The sequence below is a fragment of the Sinohyriopsis cumingii genome, chromosome 7, assembly GCF_028554795.1.
Source record: "Sinohyriopsis cumingii isolate HCF-2022 chromosome 7, ASM2855479v2, whole genome shotgun sequence".
Lineage (NCBI taxonomy): Eukaryota > Metazoa > Mollusca > Bivalvia > Unionida > Unionidae > Sinohyriopsis > Sinohyriopsis cumingii.
In genome coordinates, this window is record NC_142967.1 from 55,614,532 (window position 1) to 55,638,100 (window position 23,569).

Here is a 23,569-nt window from a genome sequence, read left to right on the forward strand (position 1 = left end):
GTATGTTCCCACCAAATGAAGCCATCTAACACTCGGCACATTGTATTTAACAGCTCCAATTACGGTATCATATAATACGGTAATTGTTTCTAATTAATGGAACATCAACGTATTGTTGAAATTAATAATAAGGTGGAAAATCTTCAAATCTTAGATGCCCATGCTCAGTGATTTTAATTCCCAACAAATGTACGGCATTCTGCTTGGATATATCCATGTGTATTCAATTATTTGTTCCTTCTTGTAAGGGAAAAATATAAAAACTATTCTTATCATCACAGAAAAAGTAGTTGTATGGAAATGATGTGTCAGTAATGTAATCATAATAAATTGATCTAATTCTTATAATTATTTCAATGGAAATGTAAAATATGTAGTTTCCTGTTTGTGACTGTTGGAGCGTTTGGGTAGCGAGCAAAAAAAACACAACCTTAAATATAAAAACGTGCAAACTAATTTCTTTGAATAGTTTTTGCCGTGTTCTTTTGTGTGATATACCGCTTTATAGTTTGTTACTGTGGTCGAGTGAATAAAGTGTGATACGTCATTTTTTTCATTTAATTCCTTATCAGATTAATTAGGATCAATTACCAAACTTCCATTGTTAAATACAGGACCATAATTTGCACTGTTAAGTGAAATGCACAAAATCGGATGGATTTTTGTTATAGAAACACACCTTTCTGAGGCAGAAATTGACTTCATCTTCTCATGCTGTGCTTACAATGGCCACTGCTTTGATTCTAAAGAACATCTGCTAAGTCAAGTCTTTATTAGGGAATGGCATAAACAAATGCTGACTATTGATAACTGAAACTTACCAGCCCATCGGACTATTAACATTATGAAAGTTACTAGTCCGACAGGAAATCTGCTAACCTCTGGCTAGCGGACTACCGCTAATTTCGAGCCCTGATATATATATATATATATATATATATGCAATAAACTGACAATGAACAGCGCAAAACTAGTATCTAACTAGCATGAGCGCTTTTGACTCTTTAATGAGTCTTTTTCAAAGGCAAATACAAAACACAGACAAGACAAACGAATAAAACTGAAAAACGTTTATGTTTGCGAAACTTTACATTGCTGTTTCTACATGAATTAAACCATTTAACTTTATTATGTTTTAACTAGTTTATTTCAGCTTCTCGCTAATACTGGAAAACATTTGTATTGACCTAGAAACTGATGAGCCATAGCAACATCTGTTATTTTATGTAAAGTTATGTAGGCACAGATTATATCCCGGATATTTCATTGTGATAGTAGTCATAGGCTATTAATTATATTTAAAGAATTATTTACAAGAAAATGTGTTGGCTGCAAAAGATAATTTTATTTGTGCATGGTTGTCTTTTTCTAGTCTTCTTCATTTAACCTGCTTGGTTTCAATGTTCTAAGGTGGTATATCCAGTAAGATTCCTTTTCTTTCCTGGTTTAGGAACTCCATTTGGGGTTGTGAGCAAATGCAATAAGTGTTATATCACTGAAAGTGTGGCCAGGGAAGGAGAAGTGTTCTGTGTCTGGGCTTCTGTACAGCTTCTTTGTCATCAAATCAGGTTGATCCTTTTGCTCCAACAATGAAATATTCCTAAAAAGATCTGAAGATGTCATTATGGCTCATCAATTTCTAGGTCAATACAAATATTTTCCAGTATCAGCAACAAGCTGAAATAAACTAATTGAAACATATAAAAGTTGAAAGGTTTAATTCCTGTAGAAACAGTCATGTAAAGCTTTGCAAACATAACCATTTTTCTGTTTTATTTGTTTGTCTTCTCTATATATGTGTATTTCAAAAGTCTAAAAGTGCATTGTACCTTTTGCTGACTCGGCAACATCATTTAGAGCTTCACCAAGCACAAAGAGAAGTGGTTGGTACATGTCACGTAATAGCATGCCTGTCCGCGTGCTGTACTCTCCGTTTATCAGTGGGCAAGGGTAGCACTTGTCTGACTGCTGGGAACCCAGGACCTGGCACATGTCTGGAAAGGTAATGATTAATTCAAGCAACTGCATTTCTAAACAAAAAAGTAGTATTAAAAAAAACATGAAAATAAACACACTGTAAATCCTGTTGTGAACCTACAATGTACACACCCATTACGAAATAAAAAACCTGTTGTGTACCTACCAAATAAAAAAACCTGTTGTGTACCTACCAAATAAATAAACCTATTGTGTACCTACCAAATAAAAAAACCTGTTGTCTACCTACCAAATAAAAAAAACCTGATTATATACCTACCAAATAAAAAAACCTGGTGTGTACTACCAAATAAAAAACCTGTTATGCACCTACCAAAGAAAACAACAACTATTGTGTACCAAAAATGTACATATCTATTACCAAACAAAAAATATATTATGTACCTAAAATGTATATATCTATTACTAAATTTTAAAAAAATATGTGTACCTACCTAAAATGTAGATATCTATTACCAAAAACAAAAACATATTGTGTACCTACCTAAAATGTACATATTACCAAATTAAAAAAAACTATTGTGTAGCTACACTCTGAACATTACCAAATAAAAAGAAAATGTTGTGTAGCCACATGTCTATTACCAAATAATATTCTGCTGTGTAGCTACACGTTGCAATTACCAAAAAAAAACATGCTGTGTAGCTACACTGTACACATTGCCAAATAAAAACATGCTGTGTAGCTACACAGTACACATTGCCAAATAAAAACATGCTGTACAGCTAGGCTGTATACATCTGTTACCAAATAAAATCTTGATTTGTAAGGTTGTAGTTATGATGTACACTTTACTAAATAAAATCGTGCTTTGTAGCAACACTGTACACATCTATTACCAAATGAAACAATGTACAGGAATTTACTACATGTACCTCCCTGTCAAAATGGGCAAAAGATACAAAGACCCTTCTGAAGTCTTTGCTTACTACAGATTGAGAAGAAGAAGAAAATAGCCCACTTGTGGAATTATGTAATACACTTGTGGAATTATGTAATACACTTGTGGAATTATGTAATACACTTGTTGCAAAGAGTATGAATTATGTAATACACTTGTGGAATTATGTAGTACACTTGTGGAATTATGTAATACACTTGTTGCAAAGAGTATGAATTATGTAATACAATTGTGGAATTATGTAATACACTTGTGGAATTATGTAATACACTTGTGGAATTATGTAATACACTTGTGGAATTATGTAATACACTTGTTGCAAAGAGTATGAATTATGTAATACACTTGTGGAATTATGTAATACACTTGTGGAATTATGTAATACACTTGTGGAATTATGTAATACACTTGTTGCAAAGAGTATGTATTATGTAATACACTTGTGGAATTATGTAATACACTTGTTGCAAAGAGCATGTATTTAAATATGAAAATTATTGGTGAAATAGCTGTTGTATTATTTTCATTCCTATATTTTCACGTGTGAAACATTTACCTTATATTTTTAAATGTGAAAATATATTTCCCATCATGCTGTGCAACACTTAATTGTGTGTTCCTATAGAAGCTATACCTGCCACAAGAGAAATGCACTTTGTGATCTTGAGCCGAAACTGCATTATCTAACTGGCATGAACCATTACCTAACTGGCATGGACATTATTTTCTGCCAAAGATATCTGACTCACTACCATTTGTGTCTTCACAAAGTTATGTAGCTTTAACAATCTTAACATCAATGTAAAAAAACTCTGGCATGCTGCACTGCTATAATGGACTTGCTTGTGCTGATAAATAGGATTGCAATAGTTTACAAAATGCATTTTTTTATATTTATTACAACAAAATAGGTCATCTCAAACCGAACTTTCTCTCAGATCACTGATTTTTTTGTTTGTTTTCAAGATCAGCCATTGCATATAACTGAAACTGACGTGAACATACAAAAACAGCAGTGGAAGTGATGTGCTAATGAGTGAAATGATTCTGACAAACATTTTAAGGTTTTCTTACAATTTTTATTTCATGCACATTTGATGGCATATCGGCATTATTTGTCCAATACCTAAAAACCTCTATTCAACGATGCTTTCTGCCAAATTTGATAAATTTAAGTTGTGCAGTTTTTGAGAAGTCAATTAAAAGATTTTATATTTTTTTATAAGTGGCCATATCTGATGGTAGATTGGTATCATTGTAGAAAGCCCTTGAACCCTAGATCCTTTTGGTTAAATTTAGTCTATACAATTAACAGGAAATTAAATCACTTTAACAACAGATCCTTTCTGTTAAATTTAGTAAATATGTAGAAAATTCAGTCCCTTTATGACTCACGGTACTAATTCAGTTGCCATAGTAAACCTATGCAAACACTATGATATTAAACATTTAATAACTTTCTGAGTACTCATGATCAAACCTAGATTTATCAGTATAGATGCATCCTGGGTGACAGCTTTTGTATAGAGAAAACCATATGAACAGCTGCATTTTCTGGATCTCTGTGTATTTGAAACATACTTTAAATTCGGCACAAAGAACTAAGGTGCTAATTTCAGTAATGAATGTTCCAAACTCAAATCTGTTAAAGAACTTAAATTCGATCAATTAAACAATGTTGCAATTTTTTTCAGTTACAACTAAAATAAGTTATCAAAGCTTTACTAAAATTTAACTTTCTTTATCAACCAATCCTGGGCAGCCAAACCCATACATATTCTAATTTATCTTCACCCATTTCTAGACTGGTTCCCATTTTTTCATGCCATTAGTACCATGTACCCTTAACCATAGATGATTTTTGCTAAATGCATTTAAGATGAAGAAAATTGAATCCTTTTAACTCTAGATCAATTCTTCTAAATTTAGTCAACATGTAGAAAATTGAAAACCTTTAATCCTAGATCCTTTTTGTTAAATTTACTCAATAAAATTAAGTAGATCCTTTTTGTTAAATTTAGTCAATATGTAGAAAATTAAAGCCCCTAAATCGTAGATCCTTTCTGTTAAATTTACTCCATAAAATTATGCGGAAACTTCAAGCCATTCAACCCTAGATCCTTTCTAAGTTTAGTCTATAAAATTATGAATACACTGAATCGCTTTAGACCCAAGACCCTTTCTGCTAAATATAGTCAGTATGTAGAAAATTACAAGCCCTTTAACTACAGATGCTTTCTGTTAAATTTACTCCATGAAATTATGTAGAAAAATGAATCCCTTTAAACCTTGATTGTTTCTGTTAGATTTATTTAATACGTAGACAATTAAAAGCCCTTTAACCCAAGATCCTTTTTGTTGAATTTAGTCAATATCAGTTAAGCAGCTTTTGAAGAAAATGTCAATTAAACGTTTTTCTAATTTTAGTAATATTTTATGGCAGATTTTTATTGTTAGTAACACCGTTGAAAGCCCCTTTATGCCAGGACATTTCATGCCAGGATGTTTTATGCCAGGATGTTTTATGTCAAGGATGTTTTATACCAGGACGTTTTATACAAGGATGTTTTATACCAGGATGTTTTATACAAGGATGTTTTATACCAGGACGTTTTATACAAGGATGTTTTAAACAAGGATGTTTTATATCAGGATGTTTTATACCAGGATCTTTTATACAAGGATTTTTATGTCAAGGATGTCTCATGCCAGAATGCTTTCTGTCAAATTTCATCAAATTCTGCAGACCAGCTTAAGAAAACAAGTAATTTTTAGTAATGGTAGTCATATTTGATTGCAAATCAGCATTATCTGTCCAAATTTGAAAGTATTTCATGCCAACATGCTCTGAGCTGAATTTAGGTCAAAACTCATCCAGTGATTCTTTCTGGATAAATTTCAGATAGCAAATTTTGCAGAATGCACAATAAACAACTGATGTCAGATACAATGTCATACCAGCTGACCTCATGTGCTAAGACTGTATTAAGTTACTACCACAAAATAGTTATGTCATCTAAATTTTACAGGTCCTCAAAACAAAAGCACTCCTCAATTTTCATGACAACAAAAACAAAAGTGTTTTAGAAGATATAATGCAGAAAGTTAACACAATCACTAAGTGTAAAAGCAGGTAATTGTGACCTACTTTCACAAGTGGTGAGCAGTTCTCATGAAGATAAATGCAACAACATGTTTTACTGTAGAAGTCATTGTGGAACACAGTTAAATGCAAAAACCTGATGTAATCATTGAATGTTGAAACGATGGTGTGAACTTTAGATAACAAATTGGAATTTTATTCATGGGTTTGAGATTAAATGGAATTTTACTCATGGGTTTGAGATTAAATGGAATTTTATTCATGGATTTGAGATTAATTGGAATTTTATTCCTGGTTTGAGATTAAATGGAATTTTATTCATGGGTTTGAGATTAAATGTGTGTTTTAGATTTGATAGGGTATTTTGAGAACAAAAACAGGATACCAGACTGAGTTTTTTAATCACCCACATGTTACTCATGACTTGATAAATACGACCATGACTAACTCAGGGTGTTTGATTATATGGTTCTTTTCAAATGAGTGTTATCAGTGATCAAGTGTATGTTCTATCATTTCAAATATCTGTAACCTATTGCAAAAGCAAATTTATCCAATGCACCATCACTAAATATAGAATGTGTCTAAAGCACAATTCAAATTCATCCAATGCACCATCACTAAATATAGAATGTGTCTAAAGCACAGTTCAAATTTATCCAATGCACCATCACTAAATATAGAATGTGTCTAAAGCACAGTTCAAATTTATCCAATGCACCATCACTAAATATAGAATGTGTCTAAAGCACAGTTCAAATTTATCCAATGCACCATCACTAAATATAGAATGTGTCTAAAGCACAGTTCAAATTTATCCAATGCACCATCACTAAATATAGAATGTGTCTAAAACACAGTTCAAATTTATCCAATGCACCATCACTAAATATAGAATGTGTCTAACACACAGTTCAAATTTATCCAATGCACCATCACTAAATATAGAATGTGTCTAAAACACAGTTCAAATTCATCCAATGCACCATCACTAAATATAGAATGTGTCTAAAGCACAGTTCAAATTTATCCAATGCACCATCACTAAATATAGAATGTGTCTAAAGCACAGTTCAAATTTATCCAATGCACCATCACTAAATATAGAATGTGTCTAAAACATAGTTCAAAATCATCCAATGCACCATCACTAAATATAGAATGTGTCTAAAACACAGTTCAAATTTATCCAATGCACCATCACTAAATATAGAATGTGTCTAAAACACAGTTCAAATTCATCCAATGCACCATCACTAAATATAGAATGTGTCTAAAGCACAGTTCAAATTTATCCAATGCACCATCACTAAATATAGAATGTGTCTAAAACACAGTTCAAATTTATCCAATGCACCATCACTAAATACAGAATGTGTCTCAAACACAGTTCAAATTTATCTAATGCACCATCACTAAATATAAAATGTGTCTAAAGTACAGTTCAAATTCATCCAATGTACCATCATTAAATATAGAATGTGTCTAAAAGCACAGTTCAAATTTATCCAATGCACCATCACTAAATATAGAATGTGTCTAAAAACACAGTTCAAATTTATCCAATGCACCATCACTAAATATAGAATGTGTCTAAAACACAGTTCAAATTTATCCAATGCACCATCACTAAATATAAAATGTGTCTAAAGTACAGCTCAAATTTATCCAATGCACCATCACTAAATATAAAATATGTCTAAAGTACAATTCAAATTCATCCAATGTACCATCACTAAATATAGAATGTGTCTAAAAGCACAGTTCAAATTTATCCAATGCACCATCACTAAATACAGAATGTGTCTAAAACCACAGTTCAAATTTATCCAATGCACCATCACTAAATATAGAATGTGTCTAAAACACAGTTCAAATCTATCCAATGCACCATCACTAAATATAGAATGTGTCTAAAAACACAGTTCAAATTTATCCAATGTACCATCACTAAATATAGAATGTGTCTAAAACACAGTTCAAATTTATCCAATACACCATCACTAAATATAGAATGTGTCTAAAACACAGTTCAAATTTATCCAATGCACCATCACCAAATATAAAATGTGTCTAAAGTACAGTTCAAATTCATCCAATGCACCTTCACTAAATATAGAATGTGTCTAAAACATAGTTCAAAATCATCCAATGCACCATCGCTAAATATAGAATGTGTCTAAAACACAGTTCAAATTTATCCAATGCACCATCACTAAATATAGAATGTGTCTAAAACACAGTTCAAATTTATCCAATGCACCATCACTAAATATAAAATATGTCTAAAGTACACTTCAAATTCATCCAATGTACCATCACTAAATATAGAATGTGTCTAAAAGCACAGTTCAGATTTATCCAATGCACCATCACTAAATATAGAATGTGTCTAAAACACAGTTCAAATTTATCCAATGCACCATCACTAAATATAGAATGTGTCTAAAACACAGTTCAAATTTATCCAATGCACCATCACTAAATATAAAATGTGTCTAAAGTACAGTTCAAATTCATCCAATGCACCATCACTAAATATAGAATGTGTCTAAAACACAGTTCAAATTCATCCAATGCACCATCGCTAAATACAGAATGTGTCTAAAACACAGTTCAAATTTATCCAATGCACCATCACGAAATATAGAATGTGTCTAACACACAGTTCAAATTCATCCAATATACCACCATTAAAAAGAGAATGTGATTATGGCAGGAGGAATACACTAACAACATCTGACAAAATGCTTGCAATTATACTGTTTTAGATAATGTTGCATTACATAATTTCTTTATGTATTTTTCATCAATTTGCACCAAATATGCAAGAATGTTTCTTATCTAGAGTTCTAAAGGTCACTGTGGCATAATTTTTCTGTAACGATTCATACTCCTTATAATGAATCAAGTTTCTTGAGACTAAGTCCATGAAAGAGAGAATAATGTAAACACTGAACACTAAAACCTATGCCAATATCAACAGCAACTGAACACTGACATCTATGCTAATCTCAACAGCAGCTGAACACTGACATCTATGTCGTGTCAACAGCAATTTAACACTGCAACCCATGCTAATGAAAATGGCAATGAACACTGACACCTATGCCAATGTCAACAGCAACTGAACACTGACATATATGCTAATGAAAACAGCAACTGAACACCGACACCTATGCTAATGTCAACAGCAACTGAACACTGACACCTATGCCATGTCAACAGCAATTTAACACTGCAACATATGCTAATAAAAATGGCAATGAACACTGACACATATGCCAATGTCAACAGCAACTGAACACTGACATCTATTGCTAATGAAAACAGCAATTGAACACTGACACCTTTGCCAATGTCAACAGCAATTTAACACTGCAACCTATGCCTCTGTCAAAAGCAACTGAACACTGACACCTATGCCGCTGTCAAAAGCAACTGATCAATGATACCTATGCCAATGTCAAAAGCAACTGACCACTGACACCTATGCCAATACCAACTGCATCTTAAAAAAGACATTATTGTTTTGCCTATTTTGCCCATGTGAGAAAAAAACCATAGGCAAAAGTTTTTTAAACAATTTTAGGTTCCTGGGTACATATCAGACATAGCTGTATTACAATCTTCACCACTATTTTTAAATTCCTGGGTATTCCACTGCATACTTACAGGTATCCCATGCTCTGAAAGCTGCAACAGTTTGACATCTTCTGGCCATCTTCAGTATTGGTTCTACTGATCCTTGGGGAAACATGTCTGAATAAAAAAACATCCAAGGGAAAGTTTTTACTCATTTATTACATTTTTTATTATTTTCAAAACATAGGTAGTGATATATATATATATATATATATATATATATATATATATATATATATATATATATATATATATATATATATATATATATATATATATATATATATATATATATTGCTCCAGCCTAAAAGAAACAAGTACTTCGCCCTTTGCTATCACCTCAACCCTCATAGCCCTTTTTAACAACTCCCTTGTGCCATCAGTGCCTTTCAAGCTCCTCCCCTCTGTCCTTCTAGTTCCATCTGTTTCTCTGCAGACCCTTAACAAACCTTCTCAAAACTGACTTATTTTCTGGCTATTCCACATTTTCTGCATTTATTAAAATGTATGATAGATATATGAATGTATGTTTCCCACTGAAAATTCTCAGCTGGACCATTGATTATGACCATGATACATGTATCATGGCTTCTGCAAATTCTTACAATTCATACAATTGGGACACGGTCAAGTTTAGATCTGTACACAATTGGGTCATAGTCAAGTATAGATCTGTGCACATTCAGGCCATAGAGAAGTTTAAATCTGTACACAATTGGGCCATAGTGAAGTTTGGATCTGTACAAAATTGGGCCATAGTCAAGTACAGATCTGTACACATTCAGGCCATAGTGAAGTTTAGATCTGTACATAATTGGGCCAAAGTCAAGATTAGATCCATACACATTCAGGTCATAGTGAAGTTTAGATCTGTACAAAACCGGGCCATAGTCAAGTATAGATCTGTAACTCTATTATTATATTACTGTAATTTTTTAATTTTGTCAAGGTCTACAACAGTTTCCACATATATCAGTTGAATACATGCATTAAAATATAGGATTCTGACATCAACTTGAAAGTAATTCTAAATTTTGGTGAGCAGTGATAGATGTATTTAGAAGAAAGCAATTTACATACATTAATATCCTGTACACCCCACCGAAGAAAACTGTCAGCATAAACAACAAGAATTTTTTTCTCATTTTAAACATTTCCAATGGTTGTATTCTTTAAAAAAGAATTTAAATCATGATGTTTCTGGTATAATTGAGAGCAATTTCTGAACTGTGGCTTAGTTTATAATTAACATGCACTTATTCTTTATGATTTAGAATCATTCCATTATTCCTATACAATTCTTCAATTTTCTTTTTACTTCAATTGGATGGTATTTAAGCATGTTATGTTGTGTCATCTACAACCAAATCTGTATTGGAGTTCTTAGCAGTAAATCAAAGATCATTAATAAAAATTAAAAATGACAATTGTCCCAATACAGACCCTTGTGGAACACCAACCAAACAACCACTGAAGATGAGTAAGTGCAACCACTACATACATGTTGTATTGAAGTTACCATATTAAGGAAATGTCATCTTCAATTTTGCAATACCTATAATGTCATCTACTCAATCAAATGCCTTTTTATAGTCAAGGTAAACAACTCCTGTCATATATCGGGCATTCAATTATCAAACTAAGTGTGGGTGAGATTTGTGAGAGCTGTTTGATAGGAATGGGGATTCATAAAACCTGACTGCTCACTGTGGAAAAGATTATCATATTTCAGGTACAAGTAAACAAAGGTTAGCAACATGTTTTTCAAGACTTCAGAATGTGTCAGCAAGACTGATATTGGCTATACAGTGCTGGTAAGATTGAAATTGGTCTTTAATTACTGTGATCATCCTTTACTCCATTCTTGTAAATAGCAGTTTAAATGTCACAGGTCTGGGTATTCATTTGTCCCAATACTTGGATAATTATGTACTACAGACTTGGAAATTACCAGTGCTGAAAGCTTCAACAACTCTGCTCCAATACGACTGTAGCTTTATTAACATTTATGCTCATCAATGTTTCATAAACTTCTTTTTCTGATATGAAACAAAGTGATCAATGCGGACGGCCAGATTTATGAATACTAACAGCCAAGTATTCATTTAAATTCTGAGGATTAAAATTGCCATTCTGCTCTAAATGTTTATCGGAAAACTAGCTAAAGTATTTACCAGTAATTAAAATCATCCGTAATTTATTTTACTGATTTTGCAGTATTACCTTGATATTGTATTTGCAAAGGAGGGTTTAATTTTTCTTTGCATTTAACTCATTGAGATGCTTCTGTATTTGACCATTAGTCTGATTCATCTATTTCTTCCACGTAATAGTTAATTTTTGCCCTTCTATATCGTATGTTTTACTTTGTTCCTACACTGTTTATAGTTTTCCCCAATCTTTCCACAAAAACTTGTCCATCAAATGTCTAGCATCATTCTCTAAGGGGTAAGCTGTTATACTGCATTGCCTTATAGTGAAGGCATATTATAAGACTTACACTGCATTGATTTACAGTGAGGCCTATTATAAAACTGTTAAACTGTATTGGCTTACAGTGAGGGCCTATTATAAGACTGTTATACTGCACTGCCTAACAATAAGGAACTATTTATAAGACTGTGTTATACTGCACTGCCTAATAAGACTGTTATACTGCATTGCCTAACAGTAAGGACATATTATAAGACTGTTGTACTGCACTGCTTTACAGTTAGAGCACAGTGAGGGCCTATTTTAAGGCTGTTATACTGCATTATAGTAAGGACTATTATATACTGAGGTACCTTGTAATAATGGCCTATTGTAAAATTGTTGATAGTTGGATTCATGCTGTATATATGGGCAAATAAAATGTGTGAGTATTAATTGTCTGAGAAAACATATTCAGAGGTGCCAACCCCTATAAACTTCAAATAGGAATGTAAGCACTAAGAAAAACAAAATCGGAACATAAAAATAGGAATACTTTGTCTTTATCCATCAGCTTATTTCAAGCATTAAAGTCAACTGATTTGAAGGATTTTTGCTTGAAACCTGCTTCTTATAACCTTCTTCCCCACAATGTGCCATGTTAAATTCCAGCAACAGCAAGTTGTTTTTATCAGCATTCATTCCTGGATTTTTTCAGATAAATAAGAGTGTTAAATTGGTTGAAATTGTACTGATCAATAATCAATTTGCTCTTGTGATTGATTGAATTATATTAAACAATATTCAATTTTGCTTGTGTGATTGACACTTTATTGACCAATATTCTGTTTGCTCTTGTAACTGATTGATATTTTATTGATAATTATTCAATTTGCTCTTGTGATTGATTGATATTTTATTGATCAATATTCAATTTGCTTTTGTGATTGATTTATATTTATTGATCAATATTCAATTTGTCTTTGAGATTGACTGAAATGTACTAATCAATATTCAACTACCTTATGATTGAAATATATATATATATATATATATATATATATATATATATATATATATATATATATATATATATATATATATATATATATATATATATATATATACATATGGAAGTCAACATGCTAGTAGGTGAATTGACATGACTCAGTCTCACATACATCACATGGCAGATGATATGTTAAATGAATTGACTTGACTAAGACTTGCATACAATAAAGTTTATCTGTACACATGGCAGATGGTACATTAGATGAACTGACATGACAGTCTCACATACACTGCATGGCAAATGATATGTTAAATGAACTGACTTGACTCAGACTCACATACCATAAAGCATACCTGTAAACATGGCAGATGATACATTAGACGAATTAACATGACTCCATTCCACATACATCTAATTGCTGATGATATGTCAGTTGATGAATTGACTTGACTCAGCCTCACATATCAGTACAAATGGTAGATGAAATGTTTGTAGATAAACTGACATGAAGATGTTTTTGGATAAACTATGTACCCTCAGACATGATGTATTATTAAAATGCTGAAGAGCTGAACAAGCGAGGCAACTGTTAATACCATTTAGACCTTGATATCACTCAGCCCTCTGCTGGAGTTCAAACCCACAACCCCCCTCATCCAAGACGGACTCTCTAAATACTAAACCACTGGAGAGGTTGTCAGAATGACCACATTTGTTAGGTATTCTTGCTAATTGTGTAGAGTGTAGCCAATGATAGGTCAGTTTTATAGTCCATCTTCAGAGTGAACATGAGGATAAAATCATTAAAAATGCTTACCAAGTAACTTCTCAGTTGTTAGGTACTATTTAGCAAGAGTATAGTCTTTAGGTCAATTATACAGTCCATCTTGAAAGTGTAATGGAAGGTGTAATCATCAAAAACTCTTAATATCCTGAGGTGAAACCATCCTGTTTATAAACAAATTAGATATTCTCTCTGATGTTCCAATGTGATTTATATAATTCCCACATAAATGCTTTATAAAGAATTACAATAATGTTGGACAGCAAATCACTTAAGTCAAATGTTTTCTGTAGACTTGAGGTCTCTACTGATTAATCAGCTGGATGGTTGCTGACAGCTTGCTGATTCCAACTGGACAAATGCCAAAGCCTGTAGAGTTTAGATAATTTGAAGAATATTATTCTTTGATCCCTAAATTAACTTGGAAAAAGTCTGTTCTTTGAATTAAATCTGACAGTGTGATATCACAGAATGGGAAAGAGCAAACATCTGCATGTTACCATTTACACTCATTTATATGTTGAGTCCAACTGCTCAGATCCAGATAAATCCATCACATAATGCACTTGCTGATCTGGGTCAATGGAGTTTGTTAGGAATATTCAGTATAACACACAACACAGACCCAAATCTTCTAAAGCAGACCACTGTCTATGTTGTCTGCACATGGTATTGATTTATAGACCACTCCAGTGGCCTAGCGGTTAGAGCATCTGCCTCAGATGCCAGAGGTTGCAGGTTGGAAACTCAGCTGAATCATATCAAAGACTTATAAAAATGGCACTAACGGCTACCTCGCTTCGCGCTCAGCATTAAGAGGTTAGTGTTAGGAATGGTTGGCCTGGTGTCAGTGTAATGTGACTGGGTGGGACAATATGCTACATTTCTGAGGCATATCATGCCCGAGTGCTAGAATCACTATATACTGCCACACTGCAGACGTTGTAGCAATATGACTGAAAAATTGTTAAAGCTATGTTAAAAATCCAAATCACACATACACACACATTGATTTACAAGTGTGAATATCTAGTATGTTTCATGTTTTAGAAGTACAAAGCCTATATGTAATTATGACCATCTTGCAGGTAACCAAGGCAGTCATGAATAACTTTATGGAGAAAAAAAATGTTTCTTCAGTTACTGCTTTAACTTTTAAGTACATGTTCCTTTTAACTATTAAATTATTGTTAACCATATGTTCTTGTGAGCTGTTAAACTGCCATTAATGTTTAACTATATATTCTTCTTAACTGTTAAACTGTTAATTTTTAACATATGTTCTTGACAAATGTTAAACTGGTGTTAACTTTTAACATATGTTCTTGTCAAATGTTAAAATGTTGTTAACTTTTAACTATAAGTTCTTGTTAGCTGTTATATTTCTGTTAACCTTTAATTATTATGTTCTTCTTAACTATTAAATTGTCAACTTTTAACATATGTTCTTATTAAATGTTAAACTGTTCTTAACCTTAAACCATGTTCTTGTTAACTGTTAAATTTGTGTTAACCTTTACCATATCATCATGTTAACTGTTAAATCTGAGTTAACTTTTAAACATATGTTCATGTAACTGTTAAACTATAGTGTTCACTTTTAACCATACATTCATGTTAACTGTTAAACTGGTGTTAACTTTTAACCATATCTTTTTGGCAACTGTTTAACTGGTGTTAACTTTTAACCATATATTTTTGTTAACTGTTTCACTTAATAATACTAGGTTGTTTACAAGAAGCAGGGATGACTCTGACAGGAGAGCCAGACATAAGGCCAAAGAAACAATGGTTTGAATCCTACCATTTGATCACACCAGGTCTGCAACAGTGTTGTATCCTTGAGCAAAATACTTTATTCCAATTGCATCAGCAATAAACAGCCTCATTTTATATAAAACACCAAACAATTAAGTTTAGTTTGGCATGGAAATTTCAACACGCCACACTGTTATGTACTTGAATATAGCAAAATTTTAAAAAGTGTTTCCGGTCGGCCAACCATCCCTAGTTTTAGTTACTAACCCTAGCACTTCCCCCCTCCACATCCCAGGGTTTTAAAAACATGCAAAAATTGCAAAAAATTGTTTTTAAAAAAAATGCAAAAATGTGTGCATCTGGTTTAACCCAGTACTTGATGTACTTGGTACATTATATACACTAAAAAAAATATAATAAAAAATCCCTACCTCCCCACGCTAATTTGACAACCAGTGCAATAGGAAACACGTATCTTTGCATGGCCTAAGTATAATAATACTGCACTAACATTTACCAAAGTGTCTGATAGATACTGAAGTCAGAACTGAGACACTCTTCTATGTTTGTGCAGTTCAAATATATCTTCATGTAAGTATCAGATAACTACTGTATATACTCTCTTATAAGTTGAGTCAAACTGCAAACAACAAAGATCATGATCTGCAGATCAGAATCAATGTAGTTTGCTCTACTAATTACTCCTAACAAACTGCACAGACCCAGACCTGCTGGCACAGTATGTGATTGCAGATCTGGGTCTGTGCAATTTGCAGTTGGACTCATCTTAGAAGCGAGTATATACAGTAATTATTCTTACAGCCACTGAACCAGTCAGTTGGTGGGGGAATAAAAAACAGAACTAAATAATCTGAGATGCACCCACAGGCTGGTAAATAGATTAATTTTCTGTCATTATTCATTTCATAAACTTCAATCTATATGTACCATTGTAGACAACAAAACATGTACTTTTATTCTGATATCCTATATTTAATTTTCTACCAACTAAATAGCCTATGGACTATTGGTGTGATACTATGTTACTGTCTTAAGCGTCAAGAAAATGCTATTTTTTTTAAGACTGAACACTATTTTTCTAAGTCTGATGAATGGAAACATGAGTGATTTGTATGCCAAACTAATGAAGTGATTATTTTTATTTTGTTAACATTAATTTATATGTGAAATTAATTTTAGTGGTCCAGTCCCATTAAACCTGCTGACTACTAACATAATATGTAACAGTGTGTGTGTGTGTTTGATTAGGATTTTTAACATACCTTTCAAAAACAAATTGTCATAATCTCATTGCTATGATGTCTTCAGTGTGGCAGTTTATAGTGATGTCTAGCACTGAGGCATTATGCCTCAGATATGTAACATGATGTCCCCCACCCAGTCATATTATCCTGACACCAGGTGGACTAGTCCTAAACACTAACCTCTAAATGCTGAGCACCTAGCATATCCATGTGTTCTTACAAGTACCTTAGTAATGCAGTATCAGTACTCTAGGTTCTACCAAAATCATGTACACTGCACAGTAATGCTATTACTGTTTGTCTTGATGCATGTCCAAACCAAATGTTTACCACATTCTCAAGTGAACCTCCTTAGTTACTAGATACTATACTTGTGGGGACTTACTGCACATGTATGTGTAGGGTTTAGAATAACACAACTTTTATAGGCCAGGATTGTAAGAATGTTCTGTTAAAACCCACTTCATTAAATTTCTATTATATATAAAGATCCCCATTTCCTCAAATTAGCCAGGAGGAATTTTCTATATACATTGCAAGTTTCTAAATAGGCCATGCCATTGGTAGTAAAAATGGAAAAGGTGAAAACTTCTATAATGTTTAAGTGCATAAAGTCTTCAGAATAAAAAAAAAACTTGTACTGGGAACTTCTATGAAGTAAAAAAGCAATACAAAATAAATATTTAAAATATTATTTAAAAAGTACAACAGAGCATCATGTTCATGCTTTTTTTTCCATAAACAGACGGTTCGTACGTGATATTCTGTGCATATCGGAATATGTCTTTGATTTTCCATAAATAGATGGTTTGTACATGATATCCTGTATACTCGAAATCATATCATCCTCCAAAACTTTGTTTCAAATTAATCACAGAAATATTTTATGAATTTTAATTTTTTTCCATTACTATAATAATAATAATAATAATAATAATAATAATAAGGACTTTCTTTAGCACCTAATCTTTAGAAGCTCTAAGCGCTATACAACATTAGAAAAACACCTACAACATAAAAAATAATATATAATGATATTATTACAAAAAACAAACACCATGAAATTAAAAAAAAACATAAACAACATGCTGAAAATATTTAAAGTAGGGAAGGGAACATAAGACTTGAGCTTAAAACTTTATTGTTAAAGTGATGATTATGTAAAGAAAATAACTTTTAACATGAGAATTATGGTAAATTTGTCACATGAAAACCTAGTTACATCATTTGTAAATCTGATGACATGAGAACCTTATTTTGCGTCATGGTAACTGCATATTTGACCAAATGAGAACCTTTCTTTACATCATGGTAAATCTGGTCACATGAAAACCTTGTTACATCATTATAAAGCTGATGACATGATAACCTTACGTTACGTCATGGTACTGTATATTTGACCAAATGAGAACCTTGCTTTACATCATGGTAAATCTGGCCACATGAGAACTTTATTTTATATTGTGTTACTGTATATTTTACCACATGAGAACCTTGCTTTACATCATGGTCAACTTTACCACCTATGAACCTTGCTTTACATCAAAGTAAATCTGACATTTTAAAAAAAAAAAGTTAAAATACAATACCAGTCATTTTGCCAATGTCACCCATCTCTAAAATCAGAGTTTTTTCTTCCCTTCTGCCATTATCTATTCCGTATCTTTTGCCACTCTCAATAACCAAACTTTATGATTCTTTCTTTACCTGGATGGTTTCATCAAAGACTAAAATGAATAGTGAATACAGTATGATTTTGTGTAATACTGTCAAGATTTCAGATCAGAAACCAAAATGCACCTGGGTTGTCCGATTTGATGTAAACTGTTATGACTCAAGGATCTTCAATTATGTAATGAGAAAGAGCAAAACCAACAAGTTTTGTATAATTGAAAATATTAATTTATTGCCCTAAAATACAAAGTGCAAGAATTAAAACAACTTAGAGTATAATGAATGAATTTCAAATATCCTGTAAGTTCTATCAAGTTTAATAGTTTCAAGTAATCCAAAGGTATTTTGAATGATGTCACTATTGTACTAATGTGTCAACAGTACAGGAGAAATCACTCATATAATCCCAAAATGTCTTTAAATGAATTCATGGTAATTCCAATAGTTATATATCCAATGTCTTTGAATGAATTTACAGTAATTACAGCTATTAATCCCAACAGTCTTTAACTCATTAACCCCTGGTGCATCATTTACGCATCAGAAGGTAGTAGCCTACTTCCAAGCTCTGTAGCATGAAGGTTATTTAAGATACACTAAAGTGGGTGGTATTATAGAAAGGTAGACAGATGTAGCTCCACAATGATACCAAATAATCTGGATGTTCTAGTTGCACTACAAAATAGAGAAGGAAAAACCTAATTTTTGGACCCAATTTTTTTCCACCAAAAATTTGCCTGTGGTCAGAATCCATTTTTGTGTGTCTGGATTTTAGACCTTTTGGCCTCAGATCTAAGAAAGACTGGTTTCAACTGCACACAAACAGGTGAACCTTTGCAAAAAATAGGATAAGATGGGCATTTGGAAAAAAGAGTCATCTGGATATGAAAATGATGGGTCCGTTAAGCAAAGAAATAAATAAAAGAACTCAAACTTTTACCCTTCTGCCCATGCGCGAGCGAAATAGCCAATTAAAACTGATGTTTCTAACACAACTAGACATTAGGTTAACCGGAAATCTCTTAGAAGTCGATGTATTAGGATGTATTCAGAAACATATGAATGAATGAATCTATGTATTTGATACATGACTCATATTATAGTACAAGCTACAATCATAGGATTTAGCATTAAAAATGTCACTAAGTAATGACCCTCATAAAAACTATTATTATGAAAATAATAAACATAATACAGATATACATAACAAAACAATAGTTTGCCTGGTACACCCAGGTCCTGAAGTAGCAATAAGGTCATAACCTGCATGGTCAGCCCATGCTCAAAAACTGTAATCAAAACTGAAACAAAACAGCTAATTCTGTAATAGCCAGAAAACAGGTGACTTCTCTGGCCTCTATCTCTCATTACTACTGATATTGGCTTCACAAAAAAGGTATGAAAAATGAATTCCTTACCTTTTAAGCAGGCATGTTCCACCATGGACCTAATCATGGCTACCACAGTTGCATCACAGAGAAGAAGGCTGCCCAGCTCTGAGAGGAACAGGGTCCTGCTAGGGCCCCAATATGGTTCCTGGAAAAGGTCCAACAGGTTGTCCCCAAAACAAGACCACATCATGTCCATGTACCGATTCACAAGGTGAGAACGTATTGAGCTATCAGCGCTGTCACCCCATGAGACACTTTTGCGTACCGAATCACTACGTGAAAGAACCAGCGTGTCAGAGTGACCTTTAGGAGGTTTGCCCAAATTTGGACTCTCAGCCTGAATTTTCATGGGCTTTTTAGGATTAGGTTTGGGAGCGTTTTGAAGAAGATTTGTAGAATTGCACACAATCAAAAGAAAACTTTCAGCAAATGAATGTTCCCTTTGTGCCATTTCCAGTAATGGTGACATAAAACTAGAGAGGTCTGGTGCTCGTAAGCTGCCAATTCTTAAGATGGATGCACTAAGACTTGCCGTACTTCCGGTGGCTGTGTGATAGTCTGATGTGTCGTTATTTTGATTTGATTTGTTGCATACTCTGTCCTCATTCCATGCATATGCAGGTAACTTGCTTGAATGTAGCACTCTCATAAAGTCATCATTTCTTGTAAAGAATCTATGTGTCGCTAAAGCTGCATGTTTCGACCTCTCATTTGCTAGGGTTTGAAGCATTTTTGTAAAAGGAAAAACTTTAACATTTTCTCCTATGTCTGCTAGAGAGTTTGTTATTATATGGTCAAACATCAGCCTATAGTTGGCTAACCTCCTGGAATCAAGGCTGAGTTTACTGGACGGAACTGACCCATTCATTTTCACTCCATTTACGATATTATTGAAATCTTCCAAACCACGTGTGATGTTCCAAATCACCTCATGAGTAACCCCTTTTAGGTCACCATGTGCAAATACTTGCAGACCAATCTGTATTAACCTCTCTAACCACCAGATCGCATTATTTCTCAACTGTAACAATCTTGTTCGGACATGGTCCAGCTCAAAAAAGAGTTCACCCAAAATTGGCTGCAGCCACTGATTTGTGTGGAGTTTCTGCTTGAGACAGTTCCAGTGCCCAATCTGAGTTCGCAAGTCCTCGCACAGAGCATTTAAGCACACTAATTTACTTATTGGCACCGACGTAATACAATCATGAGTTATTGCATACAATGTCCTGTTCTCCGCCATTACTAAATTCTCAAGATCGTGCACATAAGTTGCAGCTGCCTTGATTCGAACCATGCAATCCCTAAGAAGATCTATACGGGCATGCTCCATCATTAAGTGACGTAAATTCTGGTATTTCTTCCCGATAGGAACTGCATGATGGCAATGAATGAAACTAATGCTTCCATTTTCTGGATTGCGTTTCGCAACATGACCACCAGGATTAAGCACTTGAAATGTCTTCCTTAACAGTCTCACCACCTCTCCACCATCATTAACATCGAAGCAAGACTCCAAACTTTCAGCCTGCTGTATGAAATCACGTTCTGACAGCAATCCAAAATTAGTGACATCAAACTTGTAACTCGTTGTGTGGGAGCCACCACCATTTGTAGAGGATGAAACCCCATACAGAGGTGGCAGGTCCATTGCTGTATTTGTTCTTCTTCCTTTCACTTCCCTAGCTTGTGCAGATTCTGTCAACACTGGAAAAACAAATCCACTTATGGATTACAGGTATCCATCCATCCTAAAATAAAATGAAAATTCAAAATAATGAGAATAAAGCCATAGATGTGTTCTAAGTCTTCTCAAGGATTGAAATGACTGTTTGCCTTTTAATTCTAACACTTTTAATTTCACATTGTGAAATCAAATTATTAAAATACAGCTGCAATTTAATCTTCACCAAAACAATTCCAAAGTCCTAATTAAATAATATCTAAGTATGTATGGAAACGTTTATCAATTGTGACAAGATTTTTACAAATATGCATTTTTAGACCATACAAATGTGATTATCTGGACCAAACAAATGTGAATATTTGGATCACATAAATGTGAATATTTGGACCAAACAAATGTGAATATCATGATATCTGGACAAAAACAATGTGAATATTTAGAAAATATTCAAAAGATCTAGTTTCTAACTACAGTGCCGATCAACTAATTTCACCAACAGAAACTGCAACAGAATAATTATACATCAGCCGATTGGTGAAGTGCTTCTAAAATGATTTGCCACATACAAATTACTGACACAAAGCCAAACATTTACTTAATTAGATCCCATCCAGTAAATCAAAGCCTGATGAACAGACCTCCAGTACTTGTTTCCATCTGATTGGAAGCTGTGTTTTGCCATAGTGCATCAGGCATATACCATATATAACCTAAAATCAGTCCACAGCTATACTGACTGGATACCTCTATCATGGGTTCCTAATCATGAGCTGATTTAATTACCAAATATATTTGCTTATAGGAAACACCCACCAGCAAAATGGTTTTCCCTTTGTGTGTGTGTGTATATATGTATATATATATATATATATATATATATATATATATATATATATATATATATATATATATATATATATATATATATATATATATATATAACATAAGATAATTACAAATCTAGTAGTACTGTAATTAAGAAAAAGCTGCATATTCACCAGGAATTGGAGACCAGTCTGTACAGCACTGTTATATATGAGACCTGATATTGAATTGTGGAGAAAATAAATCATTTTAAGGACTTGTATGAAGAAGAGTGTTCAATCATATTGATGTTATTAAAGCAACTTGAACTTTTAGATCCTGGAAATTATAAAACTATAAAGCTTGAGATTTTTTTAGCCAATCAAAACATGATATTACTTCTGAAAGCTTTTTGTGACTTTAGCCATTCCAAAATGACATTACTTCTGAAAGCTTGTTTTTGACTTTAACCAATCCAAAATGACATATCTTCTGAACGCTTGTTTGTGATTTTCTTATAGTGAAACTCAGTCTCAAAAAAGTCTTAAGTATTTTGGACCTTATTAACTTTATCTAAAATAAACAACTTCATAATATTAACAAGGTCATCTAAGGTCTTCACACTACAGCATAGCCAGTGTTGTATGTAATAGCAGGCATCTCAAACCATGACAGCATAGCTAGTGTTGTATGTAATAGTAGTCATCTCATTACCCATGACAGCAAAGCCAGTGTTGTATGTAATATCAGTCATCTCAAACCATGACAGCATAGCTAGTGTTGTATGTAATAGTAGTCATCTCAAAACATGACAGCATAGCCAGTGTTGTATGTAATAGCAGGCATCTCAAACCATTACAGCATAGTCAGTGTTGTATGTAATTGCAGTCATCTCAAACCATGACAGCACAGCCAGTGTTGTATGTAAAAGCAGGCATCTCAAACCATTACAGAAAACATGTAGACAGTATTGTATGTGTTAGGTATCACAGACCATTACTGTAGTTGCCAGTGTTGTACTAAACAATCAATATCACAACTGTTACTGCATACCCAGTGGTGTAACAGTGGATATCTCAAACCATTACTGTAGTTGCCAGTATTGTATATGATAACAGGACTCGGACCTGAAAACAT

At 33.1% G+C, this 23,569-nt stretch overlaps 1 protein-coding gene across 2 annotated transcripts in view; it reads right to left on the reverse strand.

Moving 5' to 3' along the window:
- LOC149795296 (uncharacterized) overlaps window positions 1–23,569 on the reverse strand; it is a 132,571-nt gene that overhangs the window by 46,757 nt on the left and 62,245 nt on the right. For both annotated transcript variants that reach the window (XM_089965021.1, XM_089965022.1), the window contains exons 2-4: window positions 19,972–21,692; window positions 9,679–9,765; window positions 1,830–1,994 (exon numbers count right to left, since the gene is read on the reverse strand). In XM_089965021.1, the coding sequence (XP_089821147.1) occupies window positions 1,830–1,994; window positions 9,679–9,765; window positions 19,972–21,592 (1,873 nt within the window). In that variant the 5' untranslated portion in view covers window positions 21,593–21,692. The remainder of the gene's footprint in view (window positions 1–1,829; window positions 1,995–9,678; window positions 9,766–19,971; window positions 21,693–23,569) is intronic.